Source organism: Chelonia mydas, chromosome 7, assembly GCF_015237465.2.
Source record: "Chelonia mydas isolate rCheMyd1 chromosome 7, rCheMyd1.pri.v2, whole genome shotgun sequence".
NCBI classification, from domain to species: domain Eukaryota; kingdom Metazoa; phylum Chordata; order Testudines; family Cheloniidae; genus Chelonia; species Chelonia mydas.
Window position 1 is genome coordinate 111,418,688 of NC_057853.1, and position 21,624 is coordinate 111,440,311.

Sequence of the window (21,624 nt, forward strand, 5' to 3'; positions counted from 1 at the left end):
CCCTCCAACCCCAGCGGGGGTCCCGGGCCATGCACCGCTGCCCACCCCCCCGGGAGCATTCCCCCAGAGCATCCCTGGCCCAAGTTTTAGTTAGGGGTATATAGTACAAGTCATGGACAGGTCACGGGTCATGAATTTTTGTTTACTGCTCGTGACCTGCCCATGACTTTTATTAAAAATATCTGTGACTAAAACGTAGCCTTATTTATAACATGCCGGGGGTAGGAGAGTTTTGTTTTAAAAGGTGGATGGATTCCCGGTTTTTTAAAAACTTTAGAAAGATCAGCCTTGTCAAGTCTAATCTTCCCTAGTTTTGCTGGAGGACACATTGGAGCTTAGAGGAGTGTAGTGTGGCATTTCTCAGCCCTTCATTGAAGAGGAAAGGATGCTCACTCTTTAACAGATCTTTCCTTCCAGGGGTTTGTTAAGACATTTGGAGTTTTAAAAAAAAGATCTGAGATTCTGGACAGCCTGAATAAAAATAGATTCCCAATGAGTCAAGTTTCACTTCCTTCGTATCTGATGTCATAACCCTACTAGTCTACCCTGGAAAACAAGACCTGAATTTCTAGTATAAAAAACAAGCAAGAGAAAAAACACCAACAATTCCTCCCCTTCTGCCTCCCTCCCCTTCAGGCTCTCTTTATATATCAGACAAACAAAAAAAGAGCACAAACCTACATTTTTCTTTGCAGGTCACTTTAAAATTCTTTTACTTATTGTACAAATTGCAGTAATGAAGCTTTTAGAAGGCATTCGATTTCTTTAAGGATCTGATAGGTTTCACAATCTTTCAAATACATCCTCACCTCAGCACGAGAGGAATCTCCTTGTGCAACTCGCTGCCACTGACCTGTTAATATACTTCTCTGTTTTGCAACCTATCTGCTTAATATTTTCTTCGGTATGAGTGGGAGCTGTTTCCAGACAGCTATTGAATCCTCTCCATAGCCCAGCGTCTCCCAGGTCCATTAAGTAAGGATAAAAGGACTTCCCTGAAAATAAAAGCTTGACTGGCTAATATCACAACTAGCTGGATTCGGTTCAGGGTCAACAGAGTATCTGGGATTTATCCACTCTCTTTATTGCATAGAATATAAGCAAGTGTTGCACAAATAGGAATTGTGTGAAATACATAAATGAGGCTATTTATATAACAGGCAGGATGGTCCAGTGACAAGGAAACCTGCCTGGGAATCTGGGTTCTATCCCTGGCTCTGCCACTGACCTACTGGGTGATCTTGGGCAAGTCACTTTGCCTCTCCATGCCTCCGTTTCCCCTCTCATCCTTTGCTTAGATTGCACCTTCTTCAGGGCACAGACTGTCTCTTACTATGTATATGTACAGAGCCTGTCCCAACCTCAGCTGGGGCCACTAGGTGCTGTTGTAATATAAATATTAATATAAAGTTACAGTAAATCATAAACCCAAGTCACTGTACCTAACAATGGAGGTGTGTGCGCTCTCACTCTGTGTGCACTACTAACTTCAAGAGAAAGGCTCGCTGACTTACCTGTAAAATGGACAGAGAGATGTATGCACGGCATTTGGTCTCTTTGACCCTTTCCAACACATATAGTTCCCAGCCAGCTCTTTCACGGTCTCCAGTGTCTTGCGTTCACAAGGGTGAGATTCAATCTTGCAACCTGGCACAAAGAGTGCACACAAAATAGCTGGTGCATTTGTTTGCAAGTGAAGTTGTCTGGGAGTGGGAGCTGACACAGCTGGGATATTGCTCAAGCCACAGCAATGCCAGCTTGTCTCATTGTCCAGCAAAGAGAGTTCATTGCAGCTTTTCGACAAGTCCCTCGGTGATGCCCCAAAACAAGTAAACCTGTTGCTGGTGGGCAGGTCAGCCCTTTACTGGATTCCTGGGGGCAGCTTCTGTAGTCTGCATGGTTCTGGCACAATACCTGCACCCATGTCCACCCCTGTTCTTCTGTTCTACAGAGCTTCCTATACCACCATCATCACTGTACTAGCTAAGCACCTTCCAATAGTGGGTTCAGCAATTTGACTTACATGATCACTTGTAGTTCTTAGGGGATTTTCACCTCTCACCTATCTTAGGTATTTATATGACCCCCACTACTGTATATCTGAGTGGCTCACTGTCTTTAATGTATTTATCCTCAACGCCCGTTTGAGGTAGGAATTATCCCCACTTTAAATGGGGGGACTGAGGTACAGAGAGACTAAGTGACTTGACCAAGGTCACACAGTAAGACTGTGGCAGAGCAAGGACTCAAAACCCAGGTCTCCTAAGACCTAGGAGAGTTTGCTGATCATTGGACCATCCTCCCTCTCACACAGAGTCCCTGGGGTTTGAGCAGCGCACACAGGGGTGTGGCTGTGCCACGAAGTCATCTTTTGATTGATGCTAACCTCTCAACAGCCTCCATTTCTTTCCTCTAGACAGAGGAGAAGACCTCTCCCAAAGGGGTAGACTGTGCCACCCTGTGAGCTATGTTAGAGGCGCCAGCTTCAGAGAGACGCTCTGGAAGTGAAAGGCCAAGCTGACAATCCCCATACAGAAGTGAAAGGCAGGACAGTCATTAGTAAACATGCACCAGGGTGGCATAGTTACCTGGAGAGACAGCACTGCAGACAGTAGAACTGGTGAGGGTGCTATACAGGCCATTGGCAGCATCGTCCACATGTTCAGCAAACAGCACATGCTGCTCAGCTGGTTCACTGGCCAGCGTGTGCAGCTCCTCCCACCTGCACAGGTGACAGGACATGTTAATACAATCTTCTGGCATTAAAGAACAGGAACAGACCCTTTGCAGTCACAGCTATTTTCCTGGATGGGCATTAAAAAGAACAAACACTCAGAACTACTAGTGATGTAGCTTTACCTCCACACAGGACCCCAGTGTATCTTCTCTTAAAAATCCATTGACATTTCTAAAGACACATGCTCATAACAGAGCGCTTCTCCCTCCAAGCACCCTTCTTTCTCGCTCACCCCGTTCACAAAATGACCTCCTGCTCCACATTCATATCCCTCCGGGCGGCTGGAACAATTTGTACAGTGGGGCGTGCTCAGAGCCATTGAACTAAACTGTAAACCCTATACATGATGGAAACCGCTTCAAGCCAGGGAGCGCTCCCGCACTCCCAGCACCCATGTGTCCCTCCCCAAATTGCTCCTCCGACTCTGTGATTGCCCCTCGCCCACTTGGTCTTGTTCAGGGGACTTAGATGCTGAAGGCAATGGCTAGTCTGTTAGCAGTGCACCACTCCCTGCCCCCCAAGAGACAATTTTCTACCTTGGAAACTTGACTCCCACAGCAAATACTGTGGTGCCCCTGTCCTTCAGCTGCTTAGCGGGTGTTGCTACATTGCCTTGTGATTTCCCGTCCGAGAGGATGATCAGGATTTCAGGGACAGAGGAATTTCTGCCACCAGGGAAACCTTTCTGGAGAACGTATTTCAGCGCGAGCCCCGTTTCTGTGCTCCCGCCTCTGAAACAAGCAAGAGAAAATTGAAAGAAGAGGTTTTGGGCTAAGTGTCCGACTCCCTTTTGCTTTCTTCCCATTCCCTGCTGCCTGCTCTCTGGTAGCACCAAGTCTAGGGCACTTCTGCACTTAGACCCATTGCACAGCCATACTGATGAGTCTAATTCTGTAATTTTCACCACCTTCCTGCTATTAGTTGGCAGCTCCTCTTCCTTTGACTCTTCCTCCCCCACCCCACAGGTGCAGACATGCCTTGAGAAAAAAATCCACAGATGCAATAATGGGATGGCTGCTTTCAATGAAAGACTCCTGGTAACTCATGTATTTAAGAGATGGCTAAACCATACCAATCAGCATGGTCCAGCAGAGAGAGCACTGGGTTAGGATCCAGGAGATTTGGCTTCAATTCCCCCCTCTGTGACCTTAGGCAAGTCCCTGCAATAGTGCATACCTCAGTTTCCCCATCTGCAAAATGAGGATAATGAGGCTAACCTTTCTTTACAAAGCGCTTTGAGAACTACACTGCCCCTGTATGGAAGAGCTGATTAACAATGAAATCTTCCATTTACCAGCCCCACGTACAGTGTTTGTGAAAATACGAACACTTCAACCACCTTGATTTCCAATGGGTATAAATTTTATACTGCAGGTACAAGCTCCTTACAGAGAGCAAAACCATAATGAATTTCTTTAGAACAGAACTATAGCTAGATGCCTAGGGAGCAACTGCGAAAAGAGGGCAGGGAGGCTGTGCATGGCAACTCACTGTTTGTTTTGGAGAATGTTTCTTAATTAAGTGTTGGCAATTCAGCGGTGCCCAGAGGCACAGTCCCTTCTCTCGCTCGTTAATCTTTGATTAATTTGATTTTGCACAGAATGCCATTTGTTCATCAGTAATAAACCCCCCAAAAATGCAAATCCCAAAGGACTTCTGAATGTATCCCTGGAAACTGATGAGGGGAGAATACAAGGCACTCTTTATTCAGCCTTCCTAGAAAAACTTTTCAATTAATGACGAACAAAGAGCGAGGCACAGAGAGCAGTTCACCTGGATTTCACAATAAATTAAACCAGTGAGGTTAGGAAGGTAAAGGTGGGGGAAAGCCACCCATGATTCCAGCTAGTGGAGATACAGCTCCAAGCTGGAAAAGCATTCTGGGTATTAATATGCAAATAAGCAGTCCCAAGTATCCCAGTCTGCTTTAGAATTCAATTATCTGGCCACTGCCACAGGCACCTTCCTGACTGGAGAAGGGGTCAAGCCTGCAACCATTTTAAATTGGCACAAATTGTCAACTTCACTTCGTTTTTGTCTCTGACACCGACATACTCTAATCATGGGACACCGTTTCATCACATTATTATTATTTGTCTGACAATAGCATCTAGAGGCCATGGTGGAGATTGGGATCCCAATGTGCTAGGTGCTGTACAAATATATAGTTAGAGAGTCTCTCCCTGAAGAGCTTATAGTCAAAATGGACAAGGCAAAGGGTGGGAGAAGGGAAGTACTATTATCCACATTTTACAGATGGGGAACCAAGGCAGAGAGATTCAAGGTCAGATTTTCAAAGGAGCTCCAAGGGGTGAAGATCTCAGCTGGGTTTTTTTCAAAAATCTGGCCATAAGCACTTCACAGAGCCAGGCCCTTATTTGGTATCTATAGAAATGATGAGTTCTTATGAAAATCTGGCCCTAATTTTGGGTGCTGAGCATTTGAAAGTCTGACCCTGAGCACTCCTGAAAACTGGGCAGGTCATGTGAGGGCAAAGGTCACACAAGCCCATCTGGGAACTTAACCCATGTTGTGTAACTCCTAGTGAAATGACTGAAGCACAAAGCCCTGCTCCCTCTGTGTTCTTCTTTCCTCCATGTCTAATTCAGAGAATGATCCATAAATACAGCTCTTGGAGATGCACATGCAGCGAAGAGTCAAGTAACGGAATATTTTGGCAGTCATGGTGTTCTGAGGCTGGAGTGGAAATGCCTATTGGCCATGCTAATACGATAGAAAGCGATTATTTTAACACTGACTATCACTTATCCAGTACCCAACTAAATATGTACCCTCACAAGTGCCAATGGGTTGGATATTCCACTAGTGATATAAATTACTTTATAAACCAGGACAGTTGTTAAGTACTAGGAACGACAGAGCCTATGAGCCTTTCAGCTGCTCTACAACTGCTAACAATAAAAGTCTACGATGTCGGTGTTGTAAACTGCTGCTTGCTATTTAAATACAGAATAAGAATCCATCTTCTCCATCTCCTTCCCCAGTATCAGGCGGCATGCACGGTTAGTTGTAAGACTGTTACAGTTCTACAATTCTAACTGTAATTATAAGACTTATTTCCTTACTGGGTATTAAACAATGCACTTTTACCAGATAGCTCTCTAGTCTAATTTACACCACATCACAGGCAGCTTGAGGGACACAGAAAATGAATAAAATACTATGTAAAATTTTAGGAAAAACACAAATTTACAGTTCTATACAGCACAGCTCTGGGGAAGGAAGGAAGGCCCTGTAGTTGTTTCCTTGGGCTCTCCTACCTCTATCCACATGTTGTCTCTTGTCTTAGTTTGTAAGCTCTTTGGGGGCAGGGGCCATCTTTTTGTTTGCATGTACACACAGCCTAGCACAATGTTTAGTCTAGAGAAGAGAAAACTGAGAGGGGACATGATAACAGTTTTCAAATACATAAAAGGTTGTTACAAGGAGGAGGGAGGAAAGTTGTTCTTGTTAACCTCTGAGGATAGGACAAGAAGCAAAGGGCTTAAATTGCAGCAAGGGCAGTTTAGGTTGGACATTAGAAAAAACTTCCTCTCGGAATACTTAAGCACTGGAATAAATTGCCTAGGGAGGTTGTTGAATCTCTATTACTGGAGGTTTTTAAGAGCAGATTAGACAAACCCCTATCAGGGTTGGTTAGATAATACTCAGTCCTGCCTTGAGTGCAGGGGAGTGGACTAGATGACCTCTCGAGGTCCTTTCCAGTTCTACACTTCTAGGATTCTATGAATGGGGTCTGGTCCAGGACTGTGGCTCCTTCCACAGTACAAAGACAAATACTAAAAGCTGTTAAGGCACAGCTATGCCAGGCTTCTATTTCTGGCCTGGCCACAGCCTTCCTGCGTGAAGAGGACTGTATATTCCAAAGGGATCCATAATTCTGGGTGCCTCAGCTTCAGCTGCCCAACTTGAGCTATAGAGGAGCTGTTTAATGTGAAGGGATTTGGACACGTAATTCCCATTAGGTGGCCTTCAAAAATCTCAGCCTTCTATTAGAGTAGCATTGAGAAAACCTCCAGTCAGCACTGGGTTCCTTGCGTGGGCACTGACAGGCAGAAGGTGACATTGTCCTTTTCTAGAGGAGTTTACAAGTAAGGGCCTCAGTCCTACATATTCCTCTGAGTGAGAACTACCCAATTAGACGAGTGTAAAAACTAGGGCAGTTGATGTATTGACACCAACCCTTTATTTTAACCCTTGCCCCTTTAACATTTACTCTTATTTTTTTTTACGGTTTAACAATTGTCATGTGTTACTTCCAACAACTATATCCAGATAAGCCACAAATTTCCTGCCCCCAACCTCCTGAGGACTATATAAGCCAAGAGTTCTGTAACCTGCCATCCTTGATTCAACATTTGATATCAGAGTAAGCCCAGACCACCTTGAGCCCTTTGGCTAATTAAGCCTCTCTATCCGAAGAGACATTTCCATCTGTTTTCTAATCCTGGCTGAGGAGTTTCAACATAAACCATTTCCTGCTATTGCCTTTTAGTATTGCTTTTACTTCAATCCAAAGCAATTACAGGCAGCCAGACTGCAAATGTCAATTCTTTCTTTGAGGCATGATGTTCTTCTTCACATATATTGTCACACACACACGGTCTCTCTCTCTCTCTCTCACACACACACACATCCACCTCTGTGCTTCCAAATCACGTTTAATTTGTTTGAATGATTCTCTATTTTAATAATGACTGAATTTCTTGATATTTCAAGTATTTGATCACATGTATGCTCAGAGCTCCTAAGTTCTCCAAGTCCATTTACTTCTCTTTGTTTCACCATATACCTGTCTTTCTTTTATATGTAATGCATTCCAGGAGCTTTTCTTTTATCTTCTCTCTGATGCATAATCCCATTCTCCCCCTCAACTTTCCATTATTTTCAACCAAACTTCAAGAACATATGTTAAGTCTCTGGTCAGATGCTACTGGCCATCAGTTTGTTTCAGTCCCGGTGTGACTTGAACCATCCACAAAAATCTAACAAATTCTGCAACATGTCCCAAGCTCTGACCCAGCAGCAGAGGTAGTTGAGGTGCTTGAACTAACAGTTATTATGGCTGAAAATATTATAATGCTACTTCATAATACTGGGAGAGTCTCAGCTGGTGAAAATTGGCACTGCTCTGTTAAAGTCAGTGGGTAATCCCAGTCGCGGTGTGAGCTTGGATAACCTCTCCTCACTCAGATGCTTTAGCTGAACCACAAAATATAGGCTTGAATAACTATGAAATTCTATGGTCTGTGTTATATATGTGGTCTGACTACATGATCATAATGATCTCTTCTGGCCTTAAACTCTATCAAATCAGGTTTTCCCATGTATAAAACAGACATATTATTAGTCACATAACTCACTGGGTTGTTGGAAGCCTGTAACTAATTGCTTAACGTTTATAATGTGCTTTAAGATCCTTGGATGAAAGATGCCATATGTGAGTGAAAATATACAATATACATTCAGTTTGATGGCCCCAATAAACTGTATACATTTGAGCCATGGAGATTAGAAAAGGTTCAAATCAGAATTTGGGGTTAGGGCTTCTCAAAGAAGAAATTCTGCCATAAGCGCAGGACAGAAAGCAGGTGTTATATGGGACACATCTCCCCAGCAGAAACAAAGAGCATCAGGATCACACTTTCAGAGCCTCCCAACCAGAAATCTTATTTTTGGCAACCTGATAGCTGGAATCCATCCATAACTATTTTGTTCATTCCTATATTTCAGCCTTTCATCTAAAACTAGATGAAATGGCCACATGTAAGGCCATTATTTCTGTTAGATCTGTCAACATTCATCTGCCATCATTAAAAGACATTTTCAGTGCCAAGCCAAATTCCAGATATCCAATGTAGCTTCATTTTCTCTGCTGTCAGAGGCTTTGAAACAATAGCCAAAGAGGAGCTGGTATCTCTCTGCTATACTTCCCCCGCAACGTTACACAAAAGGTTTTCTAGACCGTATAATTAAGTTGTCACTGAAAAAACCACAGATCTTGCTCGCTTGAAGAAGTTGAAGAGGATCTTGAGTTTGTTTGCAAACTCTGGGCCATATTCAGAATTTGTTTAGACACTTTGACTATTGAATGAGCTGATCCTTTAACCCGAATGCCTTTTCTGCTGAAATTTTACAGCCTGTGGGAGATACTCCTATATTTTGTCCCCACTTACTTTCATAGGCTCAGTGTGACCTTCCCTACCACCCAAACAAAAGAAAAGCGCACTTTTTAAAAAAGGAGATGATTTGGGCTCCAATTTCCTTTCTTACAGCTTAAGGCTCATTCCATACTTAAAAGTAACGTCAGCATAACTGTGTCAGTCAGGGCTGTGAAAAAACCACATCCCTGACCAATATATCTATGCTGACAAAACAGACACAGCTGTGTTGATGGAATAGGTCTTCTGTTGATGCAACTAATATTCGGGGAGGTGGTATTCCTATATGAATAGAAAAACTACTTTTGTTGGGGTACAGTGTGTTTACACTAGGGGGTTATGCCAGCACAGTTACACTGACATAAGTATGATTAGGGTGACCAGATGTCCCAATTTTATAGGGACAGTCCCAATATTTGGGACTTTTTCTTATATAGAGTCTATTACCCCTCACCCCGTCCCAATTTTTCACACTTTCTATTTGGTCACCCTAGATGGCATAGGCTCCATAGTGTAGACATACCATTAGGCTAGGATTTTCAGAGGCCTGAAGGAGACAGAAGCCCGGACCTCACCTCATAGGCATCTTTGAAACTCCAAGTCCATTTCCTAGAGCCACATGAATATATCAAAATCTCAACTTTCATTAAAAAGTAAGTTTCTAGGACACAATCTTGGCCTACTGAAATCAATAGGAGTTTTGTCTTTGACTTCAACAGGGATAGATGCTCCCACTATCCCTTGTGACTGGGGAGAACAGCTTGAAAATATGAACCCGAAACACTCAAAGACCAAAAGACAAACAACAAGAACCTGACGTTTATCTGGTTTGTTTGTTTTTTAAATCATGATTTTTAAGGTGAACTTATGATTTTGGGAGTCTGATCAAGATTTTTGAACACTTTGGTTGACAAGACTGTGGAAATGGAAACCCAACCGCAGTGTGATAAGAAACAAAGACCAGAAACAAAACTGACAACTATAGAAACCAATCAAGTCTAGCTTCAGCAAACAAGCTGCGTGAAGTGCAAGTAGTAACAAAATGGCATGGGTGGTTAAAAATCTGTGCATGATCTTTATCTCTGAGTCAAATTTACAGTGCTTCCTTATTCCCATCAAGTCTCATGGGGACCTACAAGAATTCATGGCACTACTCTTGAAGGAGCTAATCATCTGGACTTAGAAGCAATCACGGACTAAAAAGGCCATTTTAGTGTTAGACCTCTGCTCTGCCACATGGGAGCCCCACATTCAATCTTTATTCTAACTGGCCAACCCAGCAGGGACTGAGAATGTTTCTCTCCAGAGTAACCCCTACGATTGATTGACAGTGTAGCTTTTTATTTTATTTAAAGTGAATTTTGTAATATGGTATTACGTCACAGTGGGTTTGGCTCTGGCGACTACAGTTTCAAGCTTAACAGAGTGAAAGTCACCTCTGCTAGTTGCTTCAGTCCTAGTCTCTAGGAACACATAAAGACCAAGGATAGTGACCACACATATATTTACCAATACAAAGTCTAGTCTATTTCGTAAGTTTTATTTAAGTTACAATTAAAGTTGTGATTACCCAAGCATAAAACCGACTATGCACAAGTTACAACTATAGTTCTACTCACATCCTTAACAATAGTGTTGGGGTCTGATGGGTCTCTCATGGCTTGATCATCAGTAGAGGGATGGTTCCTGCTGGAGTCTCCCAGAGGGAGCTCAGTTTTCCCATTCTGGCATCCCCTTTTTATAATGTGATTCTGTCTACACCTACATTCCGCGAGTGTCCATAAAAGCGTCCGCCGTCTTTTCTCTTATTGCTCTGTGTCCCCTGGAAACTTAAGGGACCCCAATTTTCTATAGGCTGTGTAAATTCCCTTTGTTCTCATTAGCATTGATGCACAACCTGTATCCCATGGTTAAGACACGTCTGAGACAGATGCGCCTTTACGGTATTTTTATGATCTAATATTAATCTTCTGGGTAATTTTTCGCAATATTATTACTTGTTACCTCTTTTCCCATAATCTTAGGGCATCAGGTTATTTCTCGGTCACTTATGTCATCATTTCTGGTCTCCAAGGCCTAAAATAGCTAAGGTAAAGTCTTGCAGGCCTCAACCTACAGGTCTTGCATTTCAGCTTGTCTTACTCATGTCTAATACTTGGTTCCTCTAAATACTGATCAATCTTATACTTTTATAATCCTACAAATTAACTCTAACATACAGTGAATATATGTAACATAAATTGATTAATCATAACATCACACAATAAATGAATACTAAACTAAAATCACTGGCTACAACGCGCACTGCTGATGAGCTCTAAAGGGAATCTGGTTCACTCCTTCCTAGTCAGCAGAGTGAAGGACAGGGCACAAGGCCTGGCCAGAAAATACGCATACCCTCAGAGAGCATAGGGCTGTCTAACAGAACTTACTTGAACACAATCTTCTTGATTTTCTCCTTCACTTCCTCCTTGGTTAAATACGAATCCAAGGGGAATTCTAGCTGGGGAGTCGAGCTAAACTGGATCACTCCCACTCTGACCTGAAAAAAGAGGTTAAATAGCATAAGGAGCAGGTGGCTGGGAGGGTTGTATTATTTTGATTATGTGACAGATTTAGGAACCTTGAATTGTTTCAAGATAAACCACACTCTTCTCATTGCACTTCTTGGCTAAGACCCTCCAATAAATACCATTCACTCACATTCCAAGGCTGGGGGGGAGAGGGGGGGGGAGAGGGAGGGCAGAAGCTAACTATGATTGAGGGAGGTGGAGGGATAGGAGGGGGAGTGCGGAGAGCTATTGAGCACAATGGAGGCAGCCAGCTCCAGGCACCCTGGCAGTTCTTACTGCCATTCCTACAGCAGTTCCTTGGCGGATGGCACCCCGTGCCTCCCTTGCTCCTCAGCAACTGTTGCCCTGGGCGCTCACACTCCCTCCCTCTGCCCTGGTGCCTACCCTGTCCCCCACCCCAGCAGGTTGGATATCTCCACTGGGTCCTGCTGTGGCTGGAAGGCTGGGCTGGAAAGTCACATGCGCAGGTGCCTCTCCTGGCTGGATGGGGCCATACATCCCCCCCCCCCCCCGCCCACAGTGCAGTACCTGCACACCCACCCAGCTAGATAGCTGCTTCGATTGGCCAAGTGAAAGCAGATGGGGAAAGGAGAACTTGGACTTTGAATAGAGACTGGGAGTGGCTGGGTCATTATGCATATTGAATCTATTTCCCATGTTAAGTATCCTCACACCTTCTTGTCAACTGTCTAAATGGGCTATCTTGATTATCACTACAGAAGTGTTTTTCTCCTGCTGATAATAGCTCATCCTAATTAATTAGCCTCTTACAGTTTGTATGGCAACTTCCACCTTCTCTGTATGTATATATCTTCTTACTATATGTTCCATTCTATACATCCGATGAAGTGAGCATCCATGAAAGCTTATGCTCTAATAAATGTATTAGTCTCTAAGGTGCCACAAATACTCCTGTTCTTTTTGTGTATACAGACTAACATGGCTGCTACTCTGAAAGCTGTATATTCAGTTTCCATGGAAAATCTTCCTCGTTGTCTAACCCCATAGTTAGACCTTGATTTAAGCCAATGTCCAAAATAAGAAAGGAAAATAACGATGACCAGAGCTGGATCCTTTCCTTTCCCATTTATTTTAATTCATTTTATGCTGGATGGATTCCAGAGACTTGGAGTCTAATCAGAAGGTCTTGCCCAACCAGTCATCACACGCTGGCTCTGCAGGACATCAGCTCTTCGAGAACACTGTGCTACGGCTGGAACTATACAGTTCCACGAGCTCTCAGGAAGACAGATCGTGTCTGTGTGTTTGATGAAACAGGAAGTGTCTGGTATCTTGTCAAGCAAAAAACTAGAACTCCACAGAGGATGGGGGCGGGGTGGGGACATAAGAACAGGGCCATAATTGTTGCTTAAGGAGAAATCGTTCTTAATCATGTAGAGACAGGAAATCCAACTGGAAGCTCCTCACTGGTTTTTTGCTGGATATGACAGCTGTTCCCAAGTGTTAAGGTTAGCCATGAAAGGCACAGCTCCAGAACCAATTGACAAGCCCCACGCACCACTGGGAAATCTGAGACACTTATTGCAGGCAGGCATCTATAGGCCACCAGTCACCTTACTACACTGTGGATGGCCTGCAGGGAAATCCTTCCATTCTACCCCTTCATTTTGGAATAGAGAATACTTTTAAAAAGAGAGAGGACAAACAGGACCTCCGCAGGCTTCATAACCACTTATATCCATAGAGATAGCTGGTTAACCTCCCTGGGATAAATTCTGCAGCCAGGATTTCCAAAAGTGATTTGTGATTTTTGGGTGCCTGACTTGAGACAAATTCAAGGGACCCAATTTTCGGAAAGCATTGAGCACCCATCCTCTGAAGAATCAGGCTCTTTTAATTAGTCTCAACGTAGGCATCCAAAAATCACTAATCGGTTTTTAAAAGTCTAGCTTGTAACCTTTAGTCTGCAAGAGCTTGTCCCATATTTTTAAATGCCAAATGAAACTTTGAAACATTTACAACATATACCTATGATCCATCTCTTCATAGAACCTCGCCGTATCCTATTCTGGGTAACCTTTGGATCCCTCCCTTCCAGCAACTCTAATGTTTGTCATTTCACTCTACACATATGGTCTTCTGATGTATCAGGTAGAATCATGCTGTTTGTAACTAAAACAAGACATTTACTGTCACACTCACCCTATCCGGATTGATGTCCAAGGCATCACAGAGTTTGCCTGCGAAGTGCTTAGACCTCTCAAAGCTTCCTTTGCCAATGCTGTATGACCCATCTAACAGAAGGAGGAGATCTACTGAAGCAGAGCACTGCATCACTGGAAGAGAACAAGATATATGCTGTCAGGATGCACATTTATACTTAGGTCACAGATGATAACAGAATTCAGTGAGCCAGGTTTCCGGGGGGGGAGGAAAGTTCAGCTGATCATCAATTTATCTCCTCCAGAGAGGAAACAGCAAGAAATCCAGGCATATGGGATTTCCACTGTATTGTCCTGGGGCCAGCCTTGGAGTTCCCAAAATCTAGTGTAACTTTGTGGTCTGGCCCCCAGCACTGTAGTACCAGAAACAATACATCCTTGCAACTTGGGGTTTCCCATGTGCTCACCTATAAAAGCTCTTAACGCATTTAGTGATTCTGTTTAACACAGAGACAGTGCACTAAAGCATCCACTAAGATGATCCACAGGACGATGCAGAAAAGGGTGAGCAGCAAGTGACTGATTATAGTTTATATGTGGATATAGAAGACTTGAGTTGTAGCAGTTGTAGAGAGGAAGGATGGTCCAGTGTTTAGTGTTTGCATAGGATTTGGGAAATAAGGATTCAAAGACCTTGTTGAGCTACAGACTTCCTGGGTGACACTGGTTAGTTGGTAACTGGGGCCATAAGACAAAGAAGTGCCAAAGCTGAATATCTAGGATTAAGCGCATTATACAGGGACAAAAAATTAGAGCTGGTTGAAAAAGTAAAAAATAAATTACATGAAAAATTTCAAAGTTGTTTCACCAGGGTTGGAAACAAGCCATTATCTCCCCCCCCCCCCTCTTTTTTTTTTTTTTAAACTCTCATCTTTGAAGCTTTTATCAGAACAGTTATCAAAATTTGCATTTTAATGCAAATGTAAGGGGACTGTTGCCCCCTTACTAACATTCAGTGGGGGTGTTTTAGTTGCTAGCTCCCAGTACTAAAAAGGGAGAAGGGTCGATGGGGAATCAGGACCCTGAGACGGATAGCCCCCAGGAACAATGGGGAGAGGCCAATGCTCCAGGTCAGCCTGAATGACAGGTGGACAGGCTAATCAAGGAGTCAGGAGGCCAGGGAGGTCCCGTCCTCCCTGTGAGCTGGAATTGCCTGGGTCAGACAGAGTGGGGCCTTGCTAAGGAGAAAGCAGGGCCCCAAGCTGAGCTGGGGAGCAGAGCTGTGCCAGATCCAGAGAGAGCAGACCCTGTCCTGGGAGCAGAGCTGCAGCCCCAGCCCAGAGAGAGCAGACTTGCCCTGGGAAGAAAGCTGCCGCAACCAGAGCCAGAGAGTCTGGAAAAGCAGCCCACGAAGCAGGTCAGTGCTCGGAGCAGAATCACACAAGCAGCCTGCAGAGCAGACCTGTCCTGGGAGCAGAACTGTAGCAACCAGAGGCAGAGGGGCCAAAGAAACAGCCCATGGAGCTGGAGGCAGAACAGCAACAGCAGCAGTCATGAGACAGAGTGGTGGAGCTGGGGCTGGAGCAGTCTGGAGCTGGGTGCGGTGAGCAGCTGGGGAGACCGAGGGGGACCCTGGGCAGCAGGCCCAGCACAGGGAGACACCTCAGCCAAGAGGCTCTGCAGGCCAGGCTTGGATCGTAACCCCGACAGGGCGGGGGCAACACTGGGAAGAAGGGTCCTACCACTTAGAGCCTGAGAGCGTGTGGCCACCACCAGAGCAAGTGTCCAACCCACAGCATCCCTACAGCACAGCCAGGGCCTGAGAAGAAGGCCTGGGACTTACAAGGAACAGACTGTGAACTGCCCTGACATTCCAGAGACACTGTTTGTGATGTTCCCTGCCACAGAGCGGGCTGATGTGTTTCCTTTAACCTTTCCCATTTTCCCTTATTCTTTTTAAAATTAATTATTGATTAAATAACTTGCATTTGCTTTAACTTGTATGTAATGGTCAGTGGGTCAGAGTAGTGCCCAGTGCAGAGAGAGTACCCCGGAGTGGGGACACCCTAGCCCCTGTCCTAGGTGACCACAGCAGGGTTGGGGGTCGAGCCCCCCAGGAATCCTGGGCCCAGCCTTGTTGAGGTTACGAGGACTCTGCCAGACAGGAGAGTGGAAGGGGAGTGCTCAAGGGCAGGGAGGCCAGTGGGTAAAGGAAGTGGGAGCAAAGACTCAGATCCTTTCGCCGGCCTAGTGCAGAAGCCAGGAAAGTTCCCTACAATAGTGGGACTATTCCCCCGCTTACACAAATGTTGCAATATATTTAGCAAAAATAAAGACATTTCAAAGAAGTCAACAACTTTTCAACACAAAAGGAAATCTATTTGACTGAAAAATTGTAATGACCTCTTTAAAAAATTGGTGTGGGGGGGGGGCAACCCTCATCTATGCTGAGAGAAAGTAGGTTTTGGGTGGTGGGAGAATAGGTGGCCAAAAAAAAACAAACAAACCATCTTTCCAGCCCCCTGATCCTGAGGCTCGAAGGAGCCAAAACAGCCCCAGATATATCTTAGAGCAGCTCTTAATAAGCATGTGGTCAACTTTAGGCATGTGGTCATGTGACCCGGCCCACTGACTTCAAATAGGGCTGCTTAAAATTAAGCACATTCATAAGTGCCTTCCTGGATTGGAGTGTTCAGCATTTTGCAGCCCTACGTGAGATATGTCAAACAAAAAACAAGTTACAGAACCTCTCCTCAACACCACCACATACACACACACAACTTGCAACATATCTAGTGGCCAGTTGAATCAGACACATTTTGTCTCTGAAGAAAGCAGAAAAGCCTTTTTTCAAACGCGCTATTTTAAAAAAACAAACTATCTGATCAGCTCTGAGGCTTTGACTAGATCAGTCTAGCTTCAGGCTGCACTGGGATGATGTCCTGGTGTCACCTAGGCATGTGTGAAAAATGTTTGCTCAGTAATTACTAGCTGCTGTGAGTGTCTGCGCCAAGGTGGAAGCTGATGGTTTTCACTGACAAAGATTAAACTGGTTTCAGAGTAGCAGCCGTGTTAGTCTGTATTCGCAAAAAGAAAAGGAGTACTTGTGGCACCTTAGAGACTAACCAATTTATTTGAGCATGAGCTTTCGTGAGCTAAGGTGCCACAAGTACTCCTTTTCTTTTAAAGATTAAGCTGAGGCTCCCTTTTCAGTCTCTGCAGAGACACTCAAACCAAAACACTTCCCTGGAATTTGGGAAAAAGCGGGATAATAGGAAAGAGGACACGTCCCTGACGTTGGCAGAGCAGCCACGAATTCTTACAGTTTTTCAGCAGCCTGTCACAATCATGACATTCAGCTCAGGAAGCAAGGCATCGCACTGCTGCGTAGGGGACGCTAGTTTGGAAGCAACCTCAGACGTCTCACTCCTCAAAGCAGGGGAGTGGGATTATCCTAAGGAAGCATGGCTACATCGTGGCTACAGAGAAATGGATGGAAAACCAAAAGGCACCTCCTACCCCGCCAGCAAACCTTCTCCCACCCTGTAATTTCCAAGGGATGAAATGGAATCGTGGCATAAACCACGGCCTCCCACTGAGCTAGAACTGATAAGCAATTACTAGAACAGCTTGCACATACAGGACATCCTTCAGCTGAGGATCTGAAAGTACTTTCCAACGGTGAATTGGTTAAGCCTAGAGATATGTTAGTATTCCAAAAATCAACCTGTATTATAATCCTAGATTGCTTTAGATTCTCTGGCCTTCAGTTTACCTGTGATCTTCACAGGCTCCTACTAGGAACCAATTATCTAATTCCCTTAAAATTAGTGTTTTGTCCAAGATCACACAACAAGTCAGCAGCAGAGAGGAGAACAGAATCCAGAAGTCCTGACTCCTAGTCTCTAGTCTAGCAGTAACCACTCGACCATCCTTTGTCCTGAAATACATGTGAACAATTGCTCCTCTGCCAGGTAACACCAGGAGAAATTTTAAGAGGGGGGAAAAAAATTTCACTGTGTCCTTAATGTCAGTGATATGTTCAGAAAAATTTTTAAAGACCCCCTGCAGCATTTTGTAAGACCAACTCTGAGGGAAACTGAGATGCAGTGTCAGAAAGCAGGAAGCAGTAATTACAGAAGAAGGTGTAAAGGGTGTTCCAACGATAACTGGAGTTCTTTTTAATGGCCCAGCTACAAAAAAGCATTTGTGGCCAGTGCCCCTCCCCCTCCCCCCCACCAGCCACTTCTCTTCCCAGAGACAGTTTATCATCACAATTTTCTCATTCCCTGTAGTGAGAAAGTGTGTTTATAATTAGGATTTTCTAATGCCAGATTATAAAGGATTTAAAGCATTCCATTCTGGGTCGCCGGGTTTTGTTATACGGTAGCCTCATTCTCTCAGAAGTCCTGTTCTTTGCAAGTCCATTCCAAGCCTCGATTGGCTGGAACGCCAAAATTAAGACAACAGTTCCGCAGCACAGACAAGCTATAGCAGGCAAACAGGGCCTCGTTGCTAGTGCTGTTCGCACCTCAGCAGCTCCGCCTCCGTGTTTGAAATCAAAGCACTGAGACCACCAGTGAGGTGCGTAACTATGAGCTTCTTCGTTGGTCATGTCTGCTCTGCATGAGTATTCACACAGCCCAGATTAAACTCCAAAAATCCTGTCCTAACCCATACTGAGGTCAGTGACAAACCCAGTAAGGATTCTCTGGAGACTCTTCTGTCTTACTGGGGAAAGAATCTGGAAGAGATGTCCCCATGATGTTACAAAGCCTCCCAGAACGCTGCTAGGAACTTCTGTAGCCATATTAATAGCATTAGCTGCTCCATATCCTAAACAACCAGATACGGATATTAGAGTTATGAGGTAACATCTTTATGGAACACTATGCCCCTGCATGTTATAACCATGAGTAACAAACCGATCAAGAGCACCAATGTACATGGTATCTGCCGAATAATGCTGTCATAAATATAAAGGGAAGGGTAAATACCTTTAAATCCCTCCAGGCCAAAGGAAAAACCCTTTCACCTGTAAAGGGTTAAGAAGCTAAGACAACCTCGCTGGCACCTGACCAAAATGACTAATGAGGAGAAAAGATACTTTCAAAGCTGGAGGGTACGGGAAAACAAAGGGTTCTCTCTGTCTGTGTGTTGCTTTTGCCAGGACCAGAGCTCGAATGCAGGTCAGAACTCCTGTAAAAAGTCAGTAAGAAATCTAGTTAGATATGCATTAGATTCTGTCTTGTTTAAATGGCTGATAAAATAAGTTGTGCCGAATGGAATGTATATTCCTGTTTTTGTGTCTTTTTGTAACTTAAGGTTTAGCCTAGAGGGATTCTCTATGTTTTGAATCTTATTACCCTGTAAGGTATTTACCATCCTGATTTTACAGAGGTGATTCTTTTACTTTTTCTTTAATTAAAATTCTTCTTCTAAGAACCTGATTGCTTTTTCATTGTTCTTAAGATTCAAGGGTTTGGGTCCTATGCAAATTGGTGAGGATTTTTATCACGCCTTCCCCAGGAAAGGGGGTGTAGGGTTTGGGGAGGATTTTGGGGGGAAAAACGTTTCCAAGTGGGCTCTTTCCCAGTTATATTTGTTAGACGCTTGGTGGTGGCAGCAATAAAGTCCAGGGACAAAAGGCAAAATAGTTTGTATCTTGGGGAAGTTTTAACCTAAGCTGGTAAAAATAAGCTTAGGGGGTTTTTCATGTAGGTCTGCACATCTGTACCCTGAAGTTCAGAGTGGGGAAGGAACCTTGACAAATGCCCTCTCATTTTTTGTTTTCCTCGTGCTCGATGCAGTCCCTGCAGTCACTTTCAGTTGCTGCACTAGCATTGGCTAGGGACACTCCCGGGCTGCGGCTGTTACATCTTGTATGATATAGAGATAGCTCAGTGCAGCCTCATCTTATCCAATTGTTTTTCTCTTGCTGCATAACTAGGTCCTCCTGGACTGCTGTTCCTACAGCTGTTACAGACTTAAAATGAATGTAATTAAGAAATAAACACACAGAATGAGGAGGAAGTCTCTTTTCTATCATTCTTTAAGTCTATAATATGATAGGGATGAACTGTGTGTTACAGACAAGTTCAAAACCAGTCAGGTGCTGGCCGACAGGAGCTTACCTTTAAGTTGGACAACGGACACTGGAAAATGAAGGTTACAGTAAAAGATCATGCAATATAATTTTGTAACATACACCTCTATCTGACTATCGAGGTACTTAATATGATCCCCATCACCACGGCCGCACAAATAACAACAAATTGATTCTCACAACACCTCTCTGTGGGGAAGCATCATCACCATTTCACACACGGGGAACTGAGATGACGTGATTTACCATAGATTACCCAGGAAGTCTGTGACAGAACCTGGAACAGAACTCAGGTCTTCTGAGTTACTGTACAGTACCTTAACTATAAGACCATCCTGGCTCAGACTATCCTGTTGGTTTCTCTGTTAAACACATAACTAGGGTGACCAGATAGCAATGGGAAAAAACGGGACAAGGGGTGGGGGACAATAGGTGCCTATATAAGAAAAAGTCCAAAAAAACGGGACTGTCCCTATAAAGACGGGACATCTGGTCACCCTACACATAACTAACTTGAACAAGGGGTTAATATGCTGAAATATTACCTTTAGGTTTGAGGGAACAAATTTAGGCAAGAAGGCTGAAGTAGTGGAACAGAAGCCAACTGAAATAAATGAGCCTCAAATCTGAAGGAGTAGATTGAGGTTGCATGTGGAACACAGCATTTGTGAGAGTTTTCCAGCATGGGGACACTGATGTAAGGATCCATTAGTGGGAGGGGAGTTAGCAGGGTGGAAGGTGAGTGGAAAAGTAGGGGGAAAGGTGATGTAGGCAGCATTAGAGCTGGGCAAAGCCTTGAAGGTGAGGATTAGGAGTTTTTGAATTTCTAGTTTATAAACACAAACTTACGTTGGCCAGCAGCAGAAATCTTGACAATTGTCTCCTGGTTGGCATGAAGTTCTTGTAGACCCCATGTGAGCAGCACTGTGGGATCAAATATATATTAACCCATTAATCTGATTATTTCTAAACTATTTAAAAATACTTCTGCAGGGCATTCATTCATGCTAGTGCCACAGACACCGATTAAGATGTAATTAAAGTGGGTGGGTAGAAGCGGTAAAGAATTTTCAAAAACAATGTTTCTTGGGGTTCCAATTTACTCTCTGAAACGTGCCAAGTTGACAACTCAAAATATTGTCTAACTAGGGTTGCCAACTCAGATTGGGATCTGAAAAATCAAGTAGTGTTTTGATTCCTGTATCCTCAACAGGATCATCAGATCTCTGTTCTCCAGAAGGAGCATAGCAGGATGCACTAATCAAATAGGGAGGTTTTTTAGTCAGTAGCGCGAGGAGATAGGATTGTGAAGTAAAAGACATAGCTGACGTCTTATGTCAACATGCCAGTGTACAGTGCCACTTTTCTGACTGCTACAACACACCTTACATTTGGTGGATATCTAGGCTTTATTTGATTTATAGATTAATATATTCTCAGACCAGAAGGGACCATTACGATAATCTAGTCTGACTTCTTGTATACCACAGTTCATAGAACTTCCCCAAAATAATTCCTAGAGCAGAGTTTTCAGAAAAACATCCAACCTTGATTTAAAAAATGGTTAGTGATGGAGAATCCACCACAGCCCGTGGTAAATTGTTCCAAAGATTAATTGCTCTCATCCTTTAAAATGTACGCATTATTTCCAATCTTAATTTGTCTAGCTTCAATTCCTAGCCACTGCATCATGTTAAGGCCTTTCTCTGCTACACTGAAGAGCCCATTAATTATTATTATTATATTGTCTATTATAATATATTATAAGTCTATCACTATAAGGCACGTTTTCTAATCCTTTAATCATTCTCATGGCTCTTCCCTGAACACTGCAATATACCAAAATCCTTCTTGAACTATGGACACCAGAACTGGAAACAGTAGTTCAGCAGTGGTTGCACCA

General features: G+C 43.8%; 1 protein-coding gene across 4 annotated transcripts in view; it reads right to left on the reverse strand.

The window, feature by feature from the left end:
* VWA2 (von Willebrand factor A domain containing 2) overlaps positions 1-21,624 on the reverse strand; it is a 69,210-nt gene that overhangs the window by 21,879 nt on the left and 25,707 nt on the right. For 3 of the 4 annotated variants that reach the window (XM_043550934.1, XM_037904183.2, XM_043550935.1), the window contains exons 3-8: positions 20,571-20,645; positions 13,656-13,789; positions 11,352-11,461; positions 3,274-3,468; positions 2,589-2,722; positions 1,515-1,647 (exon numbers count right to left, since the gene is read on the reverse strand). In XM_043550934.1, coding sequence (XP_043406869.1) covers positions 1,515-1,647; positions 2,589-2,722; positions 3,274-3,468; positions 11,352-11,461; positions 13,656-13,789; positions 20,571-20,645 — 781 coding nt within the window. Of the gene's footprint in view, positions 1-1,514; positions 1,648-2,588; positions 2,723-3,273; positions 3,469-11,351; positions 11,462-13,655; positions 13,790-20,570; positions 20,646-21,624 lie in introns of those variants that run through there. The other variant, XM_043550936.1, reaches the window with a different exon arrangement.